General features: G+C 47.2%; 1 protein-coding gene across 7 annotated transcripts in view; it reads right to left on the reverse strand.

Moving 5' to 3' along the window:
- The window catches only part of ULK4 (unc-51 like kinase 4), a 538,746-nt gene that overhangs the window by 850 nt on the left and 516,412 nt on the right, over window positions 1–21,484 (reverse strand). For all 7 annotated transcript variants that reach the window (XM_082348367.1, XM_082348366.1, XM_082348364.1 and 4 more), the window contains one exon: window positions 2,194–2,279. In XM_082348367.1, coding sequence (XP_082204493.1) covers window positions 2,194–2,279 — 86 coding nt within the window. The remainder of the gene's footprint in view (window positions 1–2,193; window positions 2,280–21,484) is intronic.

The following is a 21,484-nucleotide window of genomic DNA, read 5'->3' on the forward strand; positions in this document are numbered from 1 at the left end:
GTCGCAGGGGGACAGGACTGTGGTCGGAGGTGGTGCCACGCATTCCTGCTCTGTGCGTCAAAGGCCCCTTTGAGGACTGAGGGAATGCACTTGAACTTGGCCTGCTCCCGGCTGAGACCAGGCTACTCTGGTGCAGCCGTGCTGCCCACTCCGCCTGCCAGAGCAGCCCTTGGGGGCCAGTGACCGGCAAGGAGGACACACCCACCTGGCAGGGCCCCATCAGAACTGAGAACGCTGCCATCCGGTCACTCTTGGTCAGCATGAGAAAACCTTTTTCTGCTGGGGCCATCCGAACAAAGCCCAAGCGGGACAATTTCAGAGCACCAGCCTGTCGACCAGCACGAGATCTGCCTGGTGTAGACGTGTTAGTTGCTGGAGTGATACGTGTGGGTACGGACGAGGCCACCAGCCTCAGGGAGTCTCGTTTTCACGTTTGGTCCAAATGTGGGCCCAGCGCTCCCAAACCGGTACAGCATGAAGATGTGCCGGCCTCAGACCCAGCTGGGGGGCGGGGGAGTCCCACAGAGGCAGGCCGTGGAGAGGAAGGGCTCTCAGCAGCTGCCCACTCAAGTCCGTGCCTCCCGGCGGCTCTCCCACCCTCTGCAGGCACACCTCTGCTCACAGGGGCCTCATCTCAGCTGTCTGCACAAGGCCAGGGTCCCCAGGCACGGTCATCACCTGCTCCTCACAGGCCAGTCTAGCGGAAGGCCCGTGGCCCAGCCTGGGGACCCAGTGCCCGTGCCTTACACCACAGGGGCCACCGGGGTGAGCAGGGGCCCCTCCCATCAAAGCCAGCCCGTCCGTCCCCTCAGCTCACAGTAACCACGGGTAAGAACTGACAACTTCGGCTGAAGCTACAGAGGAAGCGGGGTGGGGTAGGCCAGGAGGCGCTGTCCCCTCCCCACCCAACCCAGGATTAATACAGCAGGGCTGGCTGGAGCTGAGCCTTCTCCGCAGACTCACCTTCCCAGCAATACCTCGACCGCGTGTTCTTCTCCAACTAATACGAAACCCCCAACACCAGGAAGCAGGTTGCACAGAACCCTGTGGCTCTGAAAACAAACTACCAGGGGTGCCGGGCGCCACCCCGCGTCCCGCGCACCCAGCGAAGGCCCGGTACCCCTCAGCAGGGGGGCCTCCTCCCCGGGGCAGGGCGAGCAGCTGCAGCTCAGGGGCCACCACGCCTCCGGCCGCCTCCCTCAGCTCTGCGGACAGGGCACTCACCGAGTCATTTAATCAAGCCCCCTGAACCACCCCCGAGCCCACCTGCCAGGCCCTGGCCTGTCCCATGCAGTGAGCCATTACACAGCACACCGGCTGACTAAAGGGTGGCTACCTGGGGGCAGTTCTCGCTTTATTCCCATGCCATTTTTCTCTGGTCACGTGGCACTAACATTGTAAATGACCCGTCAGCCCCACCCGAATCCCCCCTCCCCGGAACCGCCTCTCCAGGGAGGGCAGGGGTGTGTGCGGCAAGAACCCGCCCAGCGCCCTCTCTGCCCCGGCATGGGCGTCACCGGGGGGCTGGCAGAGAGGCCGGTTCCTCCCTCCACAGGGTGCAGCGTGTTCCCGGTGACAGGGCTGTCCCGGTCTCGGCGCCTCACTTCTAGGATGCTCTAGACGTACTGACTGTGAAGCTGAGGACTGGGAGGCTGACCTAACCTCAGCTTCTCAGTGTCAAACAGTCTGTTCTGTGGGTTCAAGTTTTCCCCCTGAAGGCAGCCGGGGCTGTACGGTGGGCCTCCAGACCCTCTGCAAGGTGGTGGTAATGGTGCCTCGGGCCAGGCTGCTGCGGGGGGCACGTGTGCACAAACGGGTACTGCTTTTCTCGTGAGGTTCATCAGGTCTCCCACCTGGTCATAATCCGCTCCCGTCCCCACCTCTACTCCCTGTAGATGGGAATACGGCCTCCCCGCGCTGCAGGGCTACGATGCTCTTCTTTTCTCCCTCCCGTTACCTCCCCCCACCTCCATAGTGGGGACTCCCAGGGGGTGGAGGGGCAGAGTGGCCCATCCCACACTGGGAGGGAGGGATCTCAGTGGGCAGTGTCAGGCGGGAAGGTGACGGTCCCTGGTGTGTAGGGGAAACGGGGGGTGGGGGAAGGAAGAAGAGAGGAGAAAAGGAACGCCAGGCTATTTGCTGAGCCCAGGTACGCTCTGTACTGCTCCCCCCAGCCCTCCTGGGCCTACTTACCCGCCGGCTGGGGCCAGCCACTCCAGAGCCCGCACGAGGCTGCCCGAATTCTTGAGGCTCTCCAGGTGCTTCTCATTGGAGGTGATCTGCAAGGGAGGGAGAGGAAAGCGGTCGGCTGGCCCATCCCTGACCCATGATCCGTTGGATGGGCACCCTGAGTCTCAGGCCACCTGTGCTATTGGGCAGTGAGCCCTGAGCCCCAGTGTGCTGCTGACCATGGAGGCAACCCTTGGGGTGAGCAGGAAGGAGTCCGCTGCAGCTGGAGATGTGCCAGGGCAGGATGGGGTACCTCCCGTTGGTCCCTCAGGAGGGTCTGTGTGCTGGAAGCCTGAACATTTCAGTTAAAGCAAATCATGGGTGAACAAACTTTCCAGCTGTCGGTTCCGGGACCCAGTGGGCCCTTGCGTCCCAAGCCCGACACAACCTCTTTCATATGGACAGAAGGATGATGCGGGGCTCCCGGCGATCTCAGGAGCCTGGGAAAAGAAAGAGGCACTAGGAATCAAACCGGTCACACCCCCACCCGCGTACCCTGGGAAGTGTGCCCCTGCCAACGGCCACCGTCCCGGGAGACACAGAGGAGGAACACTTGGGCACCAGAGGCAGAATCATAAACTCTCAGGGTTCGATGGGACTCAGATAGGTGCTGACCCAGCCCAGGCCCCTGGAGACCTCCTAATTCAGCCCTTCCGTAAAACGAGTCCATGCCCTACGAGGCAGAGAAGACTTCAGGAATGAACCTTGATTTCTGCTATTAGAATGTTTCTCTTAATTCACCATTCATGTCCCATTTTTATCTTTGATATTTAATAAATATTTTCTAATAAACACTGGTATGGAACTTCACATTTCAGGAGGCTCTGCAGTTTCCTGTACATTTTCTCACTTATCCCTTTCAGTAGCCTCACCTTGCAAGGTAAGCATGTAGTGTGTTTTATAGATGAGGTGACTGAGGCTTAGTGAGATTAAGGGACCACTACGGCAGTACACAGGGAGCTTGACCCTAACCCCACATGAGGCTGGAACCAGGCTGGCCTCGGTTGTCCCTGCCATTTTCTGTCTTTCCACTTGATCATAGCAACCAGGGCTGGATTATCATCTCTGTAGTTCTCAGGGAGAGGCTGAATATTTCTTAATCAATCACTCATGGTGATAGGAAGGTCACAGGGGTAGTTAGACCTTAATGTGGCCTCTGAATTGCATGTGAATGAATCTTCACCTCCACTGAGACCCTTTCCCGCTTCCTGAGTGTGCCAGACCCCAGCTGCCAGCTCAACTGCATCAGGTGTAATTTCTGCAAAGATTTGCATCTTAAAAGAGCTGTGTGTAAATTTTTTCTGAAATTACACCCCCTTGATGAGTTCAGAAGGCTGCTGTAGTTCAATTATGTCTGAAGCAAGCACAAACTTACCCTGAAAGCGTCTTCGGCGAGAATTCCCATCTAATTTTTCTCAAAACTGTGCCTCATACAGCTCAGTTGAGCTACATCCAGACTCACTGCCCTGACCAGCCCTACCGTGGGATCATGTGTAAGGGGCTGTGCTCCAAGTTGCAAAGAGATAACAAGACTATATTCACTCACGAGGCTAGCTGGAAGGTGCAAACAGAAGAATACGGTGAAAACTATGTGATCAAAGGGGGAGACGAGAATAGCACCGTGTGCAGCTGACATAAATGCAAGCATAAACAAAGCCAAGAGAATTAATGGAAAACTATGTGATTTGGCCACTTACCTGAACTCTTACTAGCAACATCAACTGTTGTTCTATCAGTATGAGTTAATTAGAAAATAAAAATTTTAAATAATATCAATCAGATGTTCTAGTTCTGGGAAAGACAGAGAAAACACATGCCACCCTTTCCATGTAAAACCTGAACAGAATGCACAGCGCAGCTATTTCAGAACACCGAAAAGTAAACAACACTGGCAGATTGGGGAAGGTCACTGAAACCAAAGTGCCATCACCTCTTTCCCTCCAGTACAGACCACCTTGAACTCAACACACCCAAACCCCAGAAGTGGGGTACACGAGACAGCCCCAGGAGAAGCCAGGCTTGAGGAATGGGAAACGAAACTTCCAAAAGCTCAGAGAGAGTAGATGAACCCCCCCCTTTCCTTTTCCTCAGTTCTCTTTTGCCCCAGGCCCCAGGCAATTCTGTGGTGGCAGTAGTGGCAGCAACAGGAGCCATCAGCCAAAACTCTTCTCTCTCTCTCTCTCTCTCTCTCTGTTCTCACAGCGTTTGGCCCCGACATGACAATTGTGGAAGTTAAGCAGTTTGTGGCCAGACAGAAAATGGGAGACCCAGGGAGCCAGAAAGTACTGGGGAGATAACAGGGAAGAGCTCAAGAAAGCAACCCCATAAAATTATTTATGAACTTCTAGGCTCACCTTCAACCTGTGTTGGTTAAAATAAAAGGTTAAAAAAGATACACCAGGGCTTCCCTGGTGGCGCAGTGGTTAAGAATCTGCCTGCCAATGCGGGGGACACGGGTTCCAGCCCTGATCTGGGAAGATCCCACATGCCGCGGAGCAACTAAGCCCGTGAGCCACAAGTACTGAGCCTGCCCATCTGGAGCCTGTGCTCTGCAACGGGAGAGGCCCCGACAGTGAGAGGCCCGCGCACCGCGATGAAGAGTGGCCCCGGCTCGCTGCAACGGGAGAAAGCCCTCGCACAGAAACGAAGACCCAACACAGCCAAAAATAAATAAATAAATAAATAAATTAAAAAAAAAAAAAAAGATACATCATACAAACAGGAATCAACAGAAAGCTAGAGTGGCTGTATTAATATCAGGCAAAGAAGACTTTAGAACAAAGAAAATTATCAGGGATAAATAAAGACATAACATCTTGATAAAAGGGTTCTCTCACTAAGAAGATAAAACAATAAATGTGTATGCATCTAACAATAGAAATTTAAAATACATAACGAAAAACTGATACAACTGAAAGGAAAAACAGACAAATAATCCACAACTGTAGTTGGAGACTTCAAACAACTCTTATAGTAATAGATAGGATGAGTAGACCAGAAATCAGCAAGGATATGGAAGAGTTGAACAACACCATCATCCAACTGGATCTCACTGATATTCGTAGAGCACTAAGCCCATCAACAGCAGAATTTACATTTTTCCCCAAGAATCCAGGAACATTCACCAATGTATACAATATTCTGGGTAATAAAACAAATATTTACTAATTTAAGACAACTGAAATCATATAAATTATATTCTCTGATCATAATGGAATTAAACTAGAAATAAATAACAAAGATAACAAAAATATCTCCAATCACTTGGAAATTAAACAACACACTCAAATAATCCAAGGATCAAAGAGGACATCCCAAGGAAAATTAGAAATTATTCTGAGCTGAATGAAAATGTCAGTACAATATATCAAAGTCTGGGGGCTTCCCTGGTGGCGCAGTGGTTGAGAGTCTGCCTGCCAATGCAGGGGACACGGGTTCGAGCCCTGGTCTGGGAAGATCCCACATGCCACAGAGCAGCTGGGCCCGTGAGCCACAATTACTGAGCCTGTGCGTCTGGAGCCTGTGCTCCCCAACAAGAGAGGTCGCGATAGTGAGAGGCCTGCGCACCGCGATGAACAGTGGCCCCCGCTTGCCGCAACTAGAGAAAGCCCTTGCACAGAAACGAAGACCCAACACAGCCATAAAAAAAAAAAAAAAAAAAAAATCAAACTCTGTGGGGTGCAGCTAAAGTAGTGCTTAAAGAGAAATTTATAGTACAATACTTACATTAAAAAAGAAACGTCTCAAATCCATAATCCAAGCTTTCATGTTAAGAAACTAGAAAAAGAGCAAAACAAACCCAAACCCAAAGAGGGAAGGAAAAACAGAGCAGAAATCAAGAGTAATGTGGTAAATGTAGGCCCCAATATATCAATATCTACATTAAATGTAAATTTACCAAGTACTACAAATAAAAGACCAACTAACATTTTTAGATTAGATATAAGCAAAATAAAACACAACTACATGATGCTTACAAACATACCTTAAATATAAGGGCACGGAGCAACTGAAGTTTAAAGAACGAAGAAAGAAATGCCACACAAATTGTAACCAAAGGAAGCTGGTATAGCTAATATCAGACAAGGTCGACTTTAAGCCAATAATTATAACTAGGAATAAAGAGAGACATATCATATTTATAAAACGATCAACTGACCAGGAAGATATATCAAGTCTTAATTCTAAATGTACCTAATAACAACCTCAAAATCTGTAAAACAAAAAATGACAGAACCAAAGTGAGAGTTACACAAATCCATAATTATGGTGGGATATTTTTCAATCTCTCCCAGTAACATGCATACGAAAATCAGAAGGGGTATGGACGTTTTATACAATAAGATTAACAAACCTGACCTAATTGACATATATAGAAAAATTCATCTAACAACTGCAGAATATATGTTCTTTTCAAATGTACATGGAAACTTTTCAACATATACCACATACTGGGTCATAAAGCAAGTTGTGACAAATTTCAAAGATATAAATCTAACAAAATATGTCAGGATCTATATGTTAAAAATTACAAAACACTGATAAACTTTTTAAAAAACTAAATAAATGGATACAATGTGTTCATGAATTAGATGACTCAATATAGTAAAAATATTAATTTTCCCAAAATATAGGTTTAATGCAGTTCCTATCAAAATCCCAGCAGGATTTTTTGCAGACCCACACAAACAATATCAAAGTTTTCACAAGCGTGCAAAGGTAACTGAATGGGGGAACATTTTTGAACAAATGATGCTAGAACAAATGGACATCCATATGCAAAAACATGACCCTAGGAACATATCTTAATACCTCAAATAAAACATCATTCAAGGGAATTCCCGGGCGGTCCAGTGGTTAGGAGTCCACGCTCTCACTGCCGAGGGCCTGGGTTCGATCCCTGGTCTGGGAACTAAAATCCCATAAGCCGTGAGGCATGGCCAAAAAAAAAAAAAAAAAAAATCATTCAAAATGGATCATGGATCTGAATGCAAAATGTGAAACTATACAACTTCTGGAAGAAAATATAGGAGAAAAGATATGAGACCCTGGGTTTGTTCATGAGTTTTTAGATACAACACAGAAGCACAATCTCTGAAAGAAAAAAATGGACAAATTGGACTTTATCAATGTTAAAAACTTTGCTCTTTATATATGTACGATGGACTATTACTCAGCCATAAAAAGAATGAAATTTTGCCATTTGCAGCATGGATGGACCTAGAGATTATCATACTAAGTGAAGTAAGTCAGAGAAAGACAAATATACGATATCACTTATATGTGGAGTCTAAAAAATAGTACAAATGAACTTATTTAAAAAACAGAAACAGACTCACAGACATAGAAAACAAACATGGCTACCAAAGGGAAAGCGGGGGGGATAAATTGGGAATTTGGGATTAACAGATACACACCACTATATATAAAATAGATAAACAACAAGGATATACTGTATAGCACAGGGAACTATATTCAATATCATGCAATAAACTATAATGGAAAAGAATAAAAAATATAGATATATACATATATATGTATAACTGAATCACTTTGCTGTACATCTGAAACCAACATTATTGTAAATCAACTATACTTCAATTAAAAAAATAAAAAATAAAAAAAAAATAAAAATTTTAAAAAAGTCTTTGCTCTTTGTAGAAGATTGATAAGAGAATAAGACAAAGCACACACTAGGAGAAAATATTTGCAAATCACATATCTGATAAAGGACTTTTCTCCAGAACATATAAAGAACTCTTAAAATTCAGCAAGAGAACAAATAAGCCAATTTTTTAAATGGGCAGAAAATCTGAATAGACACTTCATCAAAGAAGGTATTATAGATGGCAAACAAGGACATGAAATGATACTCAATATCATTTGTCACTAGGGAAACGCAAATTGAAACTACAATGTAATACCACTACATACCTATTAGAATGCCTAAAATTCATAAAACTGACAATAACAAATGCCAGCCAGGATACAGAGTAACAGAAACTCTCATTCATTGCTGTGGGAATGCAAAATGGTACGGCCACGGTGGAAGACAGTTTGGCAATTCCTTATAGAATTGAATGTAGTTTTACTATATGGCCCAGCAATTGTACTCTTAGGTATCTGCCCAAGAAAAATGAAAACTTATGTCCACACAAAAACCTGTGTACAAAAGTCTGTAGTAGCTTTATTCAAAAATCACTAAAAAGACAAAGGAACCGAGACGTCCTTCAACAGGGAAATGGAAAAACAGCTAGGAAAGCCTTCACGCCTTACTTGGTATATAGGCCTGACTGGATTTTTAGAATGAGATATCAGTAAAGATAAGTCTGGATAATTTTTGAAAAGATAAGACTTTTAATATGCCTTGCTAAATTATTTTGCCCTCTGACACCAATTTCCTATCATTAGTCAAGCTTGTAATGTTAGGATTTTAAATGGCTTTGAAATAATCCTTTGGAACGAGTTACTCCTTTCTCCCAGAGTCTGGTCTCCTCTTTGGCCACCAAAGGTTATAAATTATGATGGGTACCAACCTTCTTTTAGAAACACCCCACTGTATTTATCAGACAGTGTGGCCTTTACCCTTCTATTTTCTCAGTACTTAAACTTTGTTAAACAGCAAATTGTGGGTCTGCTCAAAAGTCATCCCACCTCCTCCTCTTCTGAGCTACCTAAGCAGAGAACGTTCTGGGCACACTGAGACCCGTCCTTCATGAGGCAGGAGGGAAAGTGACACTTGTCCACTGAGATAGTGAACTCACGGCTGAGCAACTGTTGGAGAATTTCTCATGGCTCTGATGACATAGTCAAGAGCAAGCACTGCAGTGACTCTCTAAGAAAATAAATAATGCAAGAGGACACTCGCGAAGAGTGTCAACACGATACCTTCCTCCTGTAGTTAATATTTTCATTAGAAGTCAGTTCCATTAGCCAAGACAAGGAAACAATTTTACTTTGCAATAATGTTCTATAGCAGAGGTTCCTGGACCTCTAAGAGTCCATGAGTAGATTTTATTATTTCAAAACATCACATGGCAGGTGTCCATTTCCTGAAAACTAAGCCATGCCTGCCTCACATTTTTCCTGCTCCTAAGACATCTGACTGGTAGCTGGATGGCTAAGGTCAACCAAAATGGAAACATGAATTATACTAAATACATGCAGTTCACCTGGTAGACAGGCATCCGTTCAAAACATTGGGATCTTTAAGGGAAACATCATAAAAAAGTTGGGAATTTGAGCTTAGAATTAAGATCAACTTGGAAAGACAATTCCTCCATCTCTGTTTAATTGAGGGAACATGAAAAAGCAGATGATGGACTTTGGGTAAATATGCTACTTTATTCAACCTTCTGCTACAGTCCCTTGAACGTGGGTTGTGTCAATGAGCATTCAGGAATCACTGTGTAACCAAAACACTGAAAGGAGAGGCTGGTGTCCTGCAGAATCATCCCTCACGTTCCCACCAGGCTCACAAATTGTAAGGTAGTGGCTTTTTTCTTTTTTAAACACACCCACCCTCCAGGACAGAGTTTGGGTTGGCTCCTTTCTGGATTTCAGCTTCCCAGATGCAAACTACCAAAAGAAGCCATCTGAGGCCCTCGGTAACGGCAGGAGCCTGAAGTTGGCAGCCTCTGCAGTGTGCCCGGGGGAGCTGAGGGGAGACGAGGTCTCCCGGGGCACAGCGGCCACCGGGGGACAAAGCCAGGCCTGGTGCCAACATTCCTCAGCAAAGGCCTTACAAACGCGTTAAGTCAGAATGTACTTGACTTTGTATCATCGTGACACATTGTGAGTTTACGCTCATGAATCTGACTCACAGCATCGTCCTCTTGCAGCTCGTAAAAGCTCCGCTGCCAGCGTCTCTGGTTGGCAGTGGTTTCAGGTGTGGAGCTCCGTAGCCGCGAGTGAGACAGGCACAGGCAGGCCGCCAGCCTCTGTTACGAGTGTGTAATAATACGTGTCTGTCTCGTCCCTGATCCTGAATGTGTGTGGCACAACGACGCCAAGTTAACCTTAGTTTTCTAATCGTGAGTTCCTCTAGGCAGGCCCGGGCAACACGAACAGACCAGAAAAAACCCAGCAGACGGAGCTGACGAGAGCAAGCGTGGCCCAGGTGCTCCCCGGCGCTTGTTGTTACAGACACACGCTTCACACACGGGAGGATTATTTTAATTCCGTGGCCTTCAGATCTCCTAAATACGAGTAAAAACAAGCAGGTAACTATGACAACTCTACTTCAGAGAGTTTCAATTTCAAAAATAAACCGATCCATCGAGCCCCTTTATTTTGTTCTCTTAACATATACTTTGTCTTCTCTTCAGTTAAGGTTTTCATGTTACTTCAAAGCCATTTCTACCCCTTGCATATCGAGACACGCTATCCCCTTGCCTTCTGATGCCAGGCTGGAATCTGGGAAGAACCTCTGGGCGGCGTGATGGCATCTGGCAGTCCCTCCCCGCTGTCCACTTGGTGCTCACTCTGGGTGTCTCCAGAAATTTCTTGAGCTGCCTTTCACATCCACGTTTAAAGCAAGACTGTATGAATACAAGCTGCTCTGTATCCAGGCCCGTGTGCGTCTTCCATGAGTTGCTGAATGCATCTGGGGCGGAAGGGAGTACTTCTCACGCACCGCCTTTGGCTGCCTCACGGCGTCTGTGCCTTCCCGGGAGTCCATTTAGAAATGTTATATTCCTCAACAAAAGCAAGTGAGGCCCCTTCTGACCCAGGCTAGTCGTCAGGTGGATGATCTGAAGGAAATCTAGAGGCATCCTTAAGAATGCCTGTCAGCAGGTCTGCTGATCACCAGGGAGTGAGGGGGGCCAGTTGGAACCTACACTGGGGCATCCCGAGGGCAGAGGTGTGCGCTTGTGGATGAGGCAGGCCCAGTTCCAAAGCCTTGGTCACCCGGATTTGGCCCAGATCCTGTGAACTCAGGTTCTCTGCAGGGAGACCGAGACATTACACTGAAGCTGGGTGGTATCGGGCCAGAAGCAGCACCATCTCTGCATCCGGGTGGACTGCCGTGGAGGCGTTCTTCCACGCGCTGCACGGAGCACAGTGTAGCTTTAACTCACAGGGAGACCCTGGCAGCACAGAGGCCCGGGGAGATGGTGGCGTCCGGATACAGTGATTCCTCAAGTTGAAGAAGGCTGAAGAAGAAGAAAACAGCTGAGCTCCTCGTGTTCAAGAGCGCCCATGAGTTTCCATGCTGAGCATTCAAGGAGAACGGGGAGGGGAGAGGGTGGGAGGAGGCACAGGGCGTTCACCAACATGCATAGGCAGAGCTAAGAAAACCTAGGTTTCAGGTAAAAACTGTCGTGATTCACCTTTGTCTATAAAACGAATTGAGTCAGCAGGCCTTAGAGCAAAAAGAGCTTGGAATTTGGTTCAAGAAAGGAAACCAACATTTCTGAGCACCTATTATGTGCAAGAACAGAGTTAAGTGCTTTCAGATACGTTATCTTCTTTCTGACAACCATGAAAAAGAAGTATTCCTATGCTCACTTTACAGAAGAGGAAACGGAAGCCAGCAGGGCTAATGTGACTTGCCCAAGGTCACCTGGCCAGCAGGCAGTGGAACTGAGCTAAGACCCGGTCTCCCCACCTTCAAGATCCACACGCCCTTCCAGAGAGTCCGTTCCGTCCTCACGTCCGCTAAGCACACCGCTCAGCTGTTGGCCGACTGGCTGATTAATAACAATCAATGACCGAGTGACCAATGACACGGTGTTTCACTTCAGGCTCCACTGCCTACATGCCGGTGATTCAGTGTAAAGGCTTACCAACCGTGCTGCTCGGTGCCCCCTGCCACCCCGGTAAACCGTCTGGCACCCCTCGCTCCCCTCACTGTTGCTGTTGTTGATCCCCATCATTTCCAGTGGGAGCAGGGACCACAGACTCTCTCTCCTAGACAGCATCAGGGGTTCCAGGTCTTGACTGAAGGAGTCCATGGATCATATGTACTTCCAGTAAACGCACCCTGATGTGCAGACCACCACGCGCTTGGCAGTTTCTCTTAGCGCCTGGCGACCAGCAGGCTTTTCTGCGTCTCTCCTCACACCCTCAGGTGGAGGGCTGTCCCTGATGGTGATGGGACGTGAGCTTACAGTTTGTGGACCATTATCTCCCGTTCTCTTCACAATAACCGTATGAGGAAGGTCTTCTATGACTTCACGTTAGAGATGGGGTGAGGCTGGCATGGAGACCCAGATCTGGCCGACTCGCTCCACTGCCCCCTCCCTGCCCCAGTCGCCGTGCTGCCCTTTGCCGCCCCCATAAGGGTTGGCTGCAGAAGCAGCGGCACAGAGACAGCCAGTGGCCGCTGGGGAAGGCGGGAGCTGACACCTTCCGTGAGTAGGGAGGAGGCTGCCATTCTGGCCCCGGGGGAGCCAGCCTCAGCTTCCAGGAGCCCAGGTCCCCGAAGGAATGGCTTGGCCTGCCGTGTTTAAGACCGCAGCCTGTAGAGCCGGGGTCAAATTGGGGAGTACTCTCTTCTCATCTGATATTTCCAGATTTGGAAAAGCAGCAAGCAAAGGAGGACAGATGGTGGGCAAATAGCTACCAAATGGCACGGGCGAGCTGACCTTAGTGAGAACACACCAGCGTGGAAGGATTTTCTTCTTTCTGTTGACCTTTCCTGCCTCTCCTCCTGGGGTCTGTACGCTCCCCAACCTGGCCCGACACCTCAGTTCTCCTCTCCAAACTCCCGTCTGTACCTGTGGGCACCTGCTAAATCCAGAGCCCATGGAAATGACATGCTGAGGATTTGAATGTTTTTCTTTTTCACCCCATAAGACACGGTTGCTTTCTAGAAGAAAATTATCCATATCTACCCTCTTCATTTTAGGCCAGCTAAATGAAGCTCTCTTCAGCTCCCTTCGGGGCAGTAAAAATGCCCTTAATGCTTAGAAACTGTTCATAATTACATCCGTTTCTGGCCATTCAATCCAGTAAGTTTAAAATGTTGAATATAAATATAGCTGGTTTGGGAAATCTTTTAGACCTGATCCAACTAACTACAACAGCCAGGTCCAAAATAAGTGAGGAAAAAGCAGTTTTAATTGGCAAAGAAATAGGACTGTGGACCTCTTGTGGATATAAGAGTAACCTGTAAGTTGGCCCAAAGACAGTTCTGGGGAAACACAGGATCAGGCCGCACCATTTTCCCCAGAGGACCTGATCCAAGTGCTTAGACAGGCGAACACGAGAGAACAGGTTTCCCAGTCAGTGGCGCTAGGATGTCAACCACGGAATGTGGCTGGAATCAGTTCCTCACAAGAGAAAACACCCAAGACAGTAACTGTCCCGTGATTTGCTAAGTGTGAGAGCTAGGGTCGTAAGAAGTGAGGAACTGTGTGAGGAGATACTATGTGACCTTGACCCAAACAAATCTCAGCTGATCCTTAGGAATGCTCTATGGGGTCATAGCGAGGGGTCTATTTGACAATGCAGTCCTTGAATTTGTGGTGTGGGTAGCGTGTGTGTGTTAATGGCGGGGCTTTGAGGTGGAGAAGCAGACAGCAGAAGTGGCTTATTCAGTGCCTGCTTCCAGGCCTTTTTCTGAACTTTCTATTGGATGGTGGGGAAAGGGGCGGGGGCAAGTGAGTGATATCAGGTCAACAAGGCTTAGTAGGTCCCCCCAGTTTCCTTCTTTCCCCAGTTCCTCACTTGACCTAGTGAGGATACTGTCGGCCACTAAACCACGCTGCTGTGACGCAGCATCATAAATAAGAACAATCAGGAAAATGCACACCCTGTAATGTTAGGTAAAGAGCAGAAAATATAAAAGCAATGTGTAGAACGTGACTGTGATTATGTGAAATGACGATGCGGACATGCTCAGTTTGAGGTCTCCAGTGTTACCATCCTCGCTCCCAAGGCCCTCAGGCTAGTGAGAGGCGGGCAGAGAAGAAATCACAGTCCGACACGAGCTGAATACACATGAAGGCTCTTTCTGCAGCAGTAAAGGGTCTGACAAATCTTAGTTAGCATGATTCTGTGGTCAGGAAGACAGGGTGTTGGGAATCCCCTGGCGATCCAGTGGTTAGGACTCTGCGCTTTCACTGCCAAGGGCGCAGTTTCGATCCCTGGTCGGGGAACTAAGATCCCGCAAACAGCATGGCGTGGCCAAAAAAAAAAAAAAAAAAAAAGAAGAAGAAGAAAACAGGGTGTCTTGATCACCTGCTATATGCCAAGCCCTCTTTAGTTAGATTCTGGGGATATAGTGTAGGATGGGTGTCAAGGCAGAGCTTCCACTGTGAGAAACACAGTTAAAATGTAAACAGAATATCCTTAAAAAACTAAAAACAGAGTCACCATATGATCCAGCAATTCCACTCCTGGGCATATAACCAGAAAAGATGAAAACTCTAATTCAAAAAGATACACGCACCCCAACGTTCTTAGCGGCACTATTCACAATAGCCAAGACATGGAAACAACCTAAATGTCCATCGACTGATGAATGGATAAAGAAGATGTAGTCTATGTATATACAATGGAATATTACTCAGCCATAAAAAAGAATGAAATAATGCCTTTTGTAGCAACATGGATGGAACCGGAGATGATCATACTAAGGGAAAGAAGTCAGGCAGAGAATGACAAATAGCATATGATATCACTTACAGGTGTTATCTAAAAATTGATACAATGAACTCATTTACAAAACAGAAATAGATTCACAGACAACAACAAACTTGGTTACCAAAGGGGAAAGGGCAGGGAGGGATAAGTTGGGAATTCGGGTTTAACAGAGAGAGAACCACTATTATATATAACAGATAAACAACAAGGACCTACTGTATAGCACAGAGAACTATATTCAAGATCTTGTAATAACCTATAATGGAAAAGAATCTGAAAAAGAATATACGTATGTGTGTATGTATAACTGAATCACTCTGCTGTACACCTGAAACACTGTAAATCAACCACACTTCAATTAAAAAAAGAGTAAACAGGATACTTTGAGACAGCGGTCGGCGTCAGGAAGAATCAAGCAGGGGAGAGGGGGGAGGAGAAAGTGCGGCCGGCGGCCGCGTGGCCAGGACAGTCTCCCCGAGGAGACGACGCGTGAGGATGCGACGGTGAGAAAGAACGAGCCACGCACAAGAAGAGACTGGGGACCCGTATTCTGCGGAGGGGCAAGAGCAGCTGCTACGCGGGTCCTAAGGGGGGAAGGACCCTGGTGGGGACCTGGAGGCGGCAGAAGCAGGAACCCGCTGGAAGCAGGGAGCCAGTGAGGAGGGGCTGCAGAACCGGCCCGGGGGAGGCGGAAGGGCCCAGCGAACCACACCCAAGGACTCACCGGCCAGCACCCTCCCTTCCGCTGAGCCTTCGACTAAGCAAAGACAAGACGCTGCCGGGCCCTTCGTCCTGGACGGCAGAGACTGCACGTCAGCAGAGGTGAGGCGTGGGTGACCGCCGGGGTCAGCAGAGGTGAGGCGTGGGTGACCGCCGGGGTCAGCAGAGGTGAGGCGTGGGTGACCGCCGGGGCGAGGGTGCTGACGAGCCAAGCACGGACCTTTCCTCGCAGGCAGAGCACCTAAACAGACACTTCTGGGGGGAACGAGAGGAGAGTCTGCATCCTAACCTCTACTCTATGGAAACAGAGCCCTGGGGATTTCTATCAGAAATAAAGCAATTCAAGGACTTTTCCCAGAAGAGGAGGAAAAGGCAGGCATGGAGAGCTTAGATCTGAAAACGGGTAACACGGATTACATATTAATTCTCGGGGAGGGGGATAAATTACTGACCATTATCAGCAAGCTTGTAAACAGACTTAGTAAACGAGTGTTTTATTTTTTGGTAAGTGACCACTTTTGAAACACACGGTGAAACTGTCACCTAGATGAGCGAAGTCTTCCACCTCCTCCTGAAACACATGTCACAGATGGGGGGAAAGGCTGTGATTTCTGCTTAGAGTCACACGCTGCGCTGAGCAGGAGCCCCTCGGCTGCCGTGAACCCACTGAATTCACAAGTATAAAAGGAGCCTTGGGGTTCGGTCTAGTACCTTGTCGCCACAGGCCCTCAGGGCCTCCATGACAAAGGACTCCAGAGGCATCGAGCTGGGATTTGTAAGTTCGGACAGAGGGTCTCGGGGACTGAAGTTCAAGGCAGCCGGGCCTGGAGACTGGACCAGAACGCTCAGCCTGGCCTCCGGCCAGGAAGGCAAGTGAGGGGCCGCTCAGGGCTGACGGAGACACTTGAGCTAAGAGTCTACTTACTTCCTCTGCTGTCTTGCACTGTCCTCCAAACGTTACCTTATCCTCTGGGAGTCTCTAAGGAAACATTAGGGGCTGCTGAAATTTCCTGGGACTGATAACACTGGGAGGGAAATGCAATGGGAAGGAAAATTAAAGCACATTTGGTTGATATAATTAAAACCATCAGGCATCAATTAGTCCAAATTTAGGCCGGACACTGTTGAAAATTCCCCTGGTGGCTGTTATGTTTGTTGAGGGACTTGATCAAATACTCCATTTGGAAATATTTTACTAATGACCATTTTTAGAAAATGAGCAGCTCCTTTGAGATCTCGGCCTCCCCTCCCACAGGCCAGACCACCGCTGGAGGGAAATCTTTGTGAGGCCCTTTGAGAAAGGCTGGTCCCACAAGGGCGAAGGGGCCTGGTGAAGTTTCTGGATTTTCACCTCAGAGAGAGAGGTCAGCTGTCGGCTGACCCCCAAAGCATCCGTTCTGCACAGCTGGGCGATGACAGAGAGCTATGTGTGTGTATGTGCACAATGGGGGGTGGAAAACTCCCAGGAGAAGTCTGCTGACCCAAACATTCCCCGCTCCGGGCGAACCTGACGGACCGCACAGAGCCAAGCAGAGCTGGTATGTGCAGGAAGCAACTTCCCGGACAAGTGTCCAACTGGCCTCGGTTAAAATTAACTGAAGCGAGGTCTTGGAGGCTTCCGGAGCAACATCAAAGAGCCTGGGTATTCCTCTATGAAAGGCTCTGGCAGGCTGAGGTGGCCGAGCTCTGCAGGCTCCACCCTCATCCTTGGGCGGTGGGGCCCCGGTGGAGGCGGGGGACGGGGACCAGGAGCCGGTGCTGGTGACAGGACCGGGTGAGGGTCCTGGACTCAAGGGAGCAGTGACCACTCATGCGGCTTCCTTCTGGGTCACCCTGAGCACTTTGATAGGGACGCCAGAGCTGTGGTCCAAGTGAGGCTCTAGTGGGTGGAGGTCTAGAAAAGCCTCAGGCTCTGCCTGCGCTTCTTTCTAGAGCAGACGGGACACAGAAGGGGCCTCGCAGAGCCGGGCCCAGAGCTCTGAGACCAAGAGGGCCTCCCTCTCAACCCAGGCGAGTGACCGTGGGGGGATTCTCAGAAGTAGGTGGTCTGCCCACAGACAGGCTGGACTGTGGTTTCTCCACATTTTCCTTAATGGCTCTGAGTACAAGGTCAAGCTTCTTAGAAGCCAAAGAGCGTTACCCAAGAGGAAACCTTTCGGTGCTTTCAGATGAGGTTGAGTATTCATGACTTAAAGTGCTTCAAGGACCCTAGTTCAGAGGCAGAAGTATTCTAAGGGGGTTTTCACTGAGCAGAGACAGGAAAATAAACTGAAACGGAGAAAAGGGTTTCTTTCACTAGAGGGAAGAAGGGGGAACCTTGCTCAAGTGTCAACAGCGCTGAGGCTGAGAGACCCTGGGTTTTGGATCCTGGCTGAGGCATATTATGCTGCCTTCTCATGTTATGCTAGGATGTCTGAGGAAATTCAGGAGGTTACCTCTCCCTTTTCTTTTTACATATGAAGCTAGGTCTTGGACCAGCCTTTGTTGTGATACACAATGGACTTCCTTCTGTGGTACCTGGGTCTGTGACCATCACTGGGATGTATCCCACCCGGATTGCACGTGTGCTGCAGGGCCCTCCCAGGCTTCCTAAGGCAGAGCGCCCCCTGGCGAAGCATCCTTGAAACCCCACGCTCTGCCATCCCTGAATGTGGCTCCAGAAAGTAAAGATTTTGCATATAGTTGCTGCCGGCCCAGCAGCAGTACCTCAGATGCAGCTCACAGAGGCCAGCCCCTGAGCTGCTCTCTGGACCAAAGTGCTCACCAGTTACACTGACTGACTCAACCAATCCAGGGGAGATGTTTTATATCCAGACCAAACTGGCACTCAGCTATCACTAGGTATTTCTTTTTTTCCCATATGACCAACATGAGTGAGAGTGTAAGTTAAGCAAGCTTTACTATATTCCTCTGAAATTAGTTTTGTATGAGTTTTGGAATGGATCAGGATTCTGGAAAAAAATGTGACGGGCACGACGTTCTTATTTTGTATTTAGAGGATAATCACTCGATCACCATTCCAAGGTATCCCTTGGAAATGGATAATCCTCCTCAATTCTCTTCACTAATAATTTCAGTGCAAATCCATGAAAAGAATAAAGGCCACAGGCTGTAGGAATTTTACATGCCACTCAACATGTCCTTTTACAGAAGACCCTAGGAACAGTTACCGGGCCTAGGATAGATAAATGAGCTCCAGGAACTGATGGTCCTCTGCTAATGCACAGTCTTCCATATCTGGATGAGATGGCTTCAGGAGAACATAGGCTCCCTTCATTTAGGGCTATTATGAGGCTACAGTCCATTTCACCTCATGACAAAATGGCACCATGATCCATTGTTACCTTGGTGAGATGCTTTGGTTCATGATAATGAAACATGTGTTAAGACCATAGGGATTCTGGGACTGTTTTAAGGAAATGCAACTTTATGCAGATTATCTACATACTGGACTGGACCTTCATAGGATTCCTTTAAATAGTACAATCTCTATGCCTCTTTAAGTTATTCAAATGGTAAACATTGGATTTTACACTTTCGTATAATGTTAAATTACTTAATAAATAGAAGTATAGAGTAAAGCACTTGAACATAACTGTAGCTGAAAGGGTGCTGGGGAAAATCCTTGACTCTCCGGGGGCTCATCTTTTTTCCACCCTCAATACTTCGTGATGACACTACCTCTCGTTTGAAGGTGCAATGAAAATACTATTTATCTGTATGAACTGTTATATGTGAAAATTATAGACTTTTCTGTACTAGTTGGAAATATACATGTACATTAGAATAAACACACTTACACACATCACTGCGAGCAGCCCAGGATAACGACAGACCAGGCTGTTAGCTAACGTGGAAGCCAAGAGGTCACGCAGAGAAAAAAAGGATCTATACACAATACACAATAAAAACTACCTCTTCAAATAGGGGGCCCAAAGTCCAGAAAAAGAGGTGAGGATGAGACAGTCAGATGGGGGAGGGTCTGAGGGCCAGGACTGGACATTCAGGTAAGGTACTCACTCCACCCATCATACTGCACCCAGCTGAGGGCCCATGACCTTGGCTGAGGGCTCCACCTCCTCACCTGTCCACTCCTCTCCCTACAGCACCCAAAGAATCGCTCTGCACTTTTGTGAGGTCTGAAGTCCTCAGAGTGAGAAAGTATAAACAAAGATCTTGAGCCCTTTCCCTTCCCTCCCTATCTCTTTTCTAACTTTTGTTATTTGTCTCTGAGTACATAGAGATGGGGGGGAATCAGTGCTCTAAAGCTCAATCTTCTGCTGGTCCTTCCAGGATCCAAGGTAGCCTGGTGGCAACGTTCTGTTAGTAGCTGGTCATGGCAGGAGCGAACACATACTGAGCACTTACTGTATGCCAGGTACTGCTGTTCTAAGAACTTAGAAATGAATTAGCTCATTTAAGCTTCTAAGAGTTAAGTGCTATTAAAGTTCTCATTTTATACATGAAGAGATTTTGGCACAGAAAGTTTATATTTCTAAGGAAGCTATTAAAAACCTTAAATAGAGAAACAGAAATTCAAATCCATAAAAATGACAAAATCTGAGAATAGAGTGCGTTTTTGTCTTCTATTTATTCGTTTTTGTATTATTAAAACAACTGGCAAAATTTATTGTAATAACTCTTTTTCTTCCTAAAATAACCATCTTTCTAAATGGTTTCTTTTTAACCATCTGTATCACGTGCAGTTTTTACCTAATTGATATAGGACTTATAAAACTGGTTTTTTTTTTTTTTACATTTTCTACATCCTTTTTCTGTATTTTATCACTTTAATTCTGTCTGCACATATTAATTTTTAACAGCTTTACTGAGGCTTGACTGACGTGATAAACTATACAAACAGAAGCTGTACAATTTGCTAAACTGTACACATGTCTACAGCTGTATATATATGAGTATACAGTACATATGTATACAGTTGCGTACACATGTGTATATGTACACGTGCTGTATACCTGTGTGACACAAACACCACAATCAAGATGGTGAACATACACATCGCCCCCAAAAGTTTCCTCCTGCCCATTTATAATCCCTCCCTTCTCCTCCTCACTCCCTCCTCCACATCCAGGTCACCACTCATCTGCTTTCTGTCACTATATGCTACTTTGCACTTCACAAAGTTTTATATAAGTGGAGTCATCTAGTACATATTCTTTTTTGTCTAGCTTCTTTTACGCAACATAATTATGTTGAGATTCATCCATGTTGTAGCCTGTATCACTAATCCATTCCTTTTTATTACTTAGTACTTCATTGTATGGATATACCAGTTTGCTTATCCGATCACTTATTATAAAGAAGTTTTAACTGAGTTTTTCTTTGTCACTTGGGAACCAAAATAATCATACGTGATACAATCTACAATAACCAGTTAGAAAATAAAGAAAAGATGACAAATGCTATGAAATACCTAGAGAGGAAAAGTAAACTAACAAGAAATGTGCAAGACTTATTAAGAAAACTGAAAACTTCTAAAGAAGATTCAAATACGGGAAGAGAAATTACATGCTCAAGGATGAGAAGAAGATACGTAAAGATGTCTGCTCTCTCAGGGTTCACCTAGAAATCCAATGCAACCCGTATCAAATCCCAATGAGAGTTTTTTGGATGGAATTTGATAAGATGATTCGAGGTTCGTCTGGAAGAGAAAATATACAAAATACCAAGGAACCACCCCAATAAGTTCCTCCTCTCAAGTGTCCAGAGCAGCCCCGTCTCCTGACAGCCAGCAGCACACCCAGGCCATGGCCCCAGCCACATCCCTTCCAAAGTCCCCCTCAGAGAGCCACTTCCCAGCGCACCCCAGGATCATGGTCCTGGCAGGGCAAAGGCGTTAGGACCTGGGGTCCAGCCTGTTGGGATGGGAGCAGTACCTTAATTGTCCAGAGCTCTTTCTCTCTTCTGGACTTTTCTTTGGGTG

The sequence above is a fragment of the Balaenoptera borealis genome, assembly GCF_965194805.1.
Source record: "Balaenoptera borealis genome assembly, chromosome: 12".
In the NCBI taxonomy this organism is placed as follows: domain Eukaryota; kingdom Metazoa; phylum Chordata; class Mammalia; order Artiodactyla; family Balaenopteridae; genus Balaenoptera; species Balaenoptera borealis.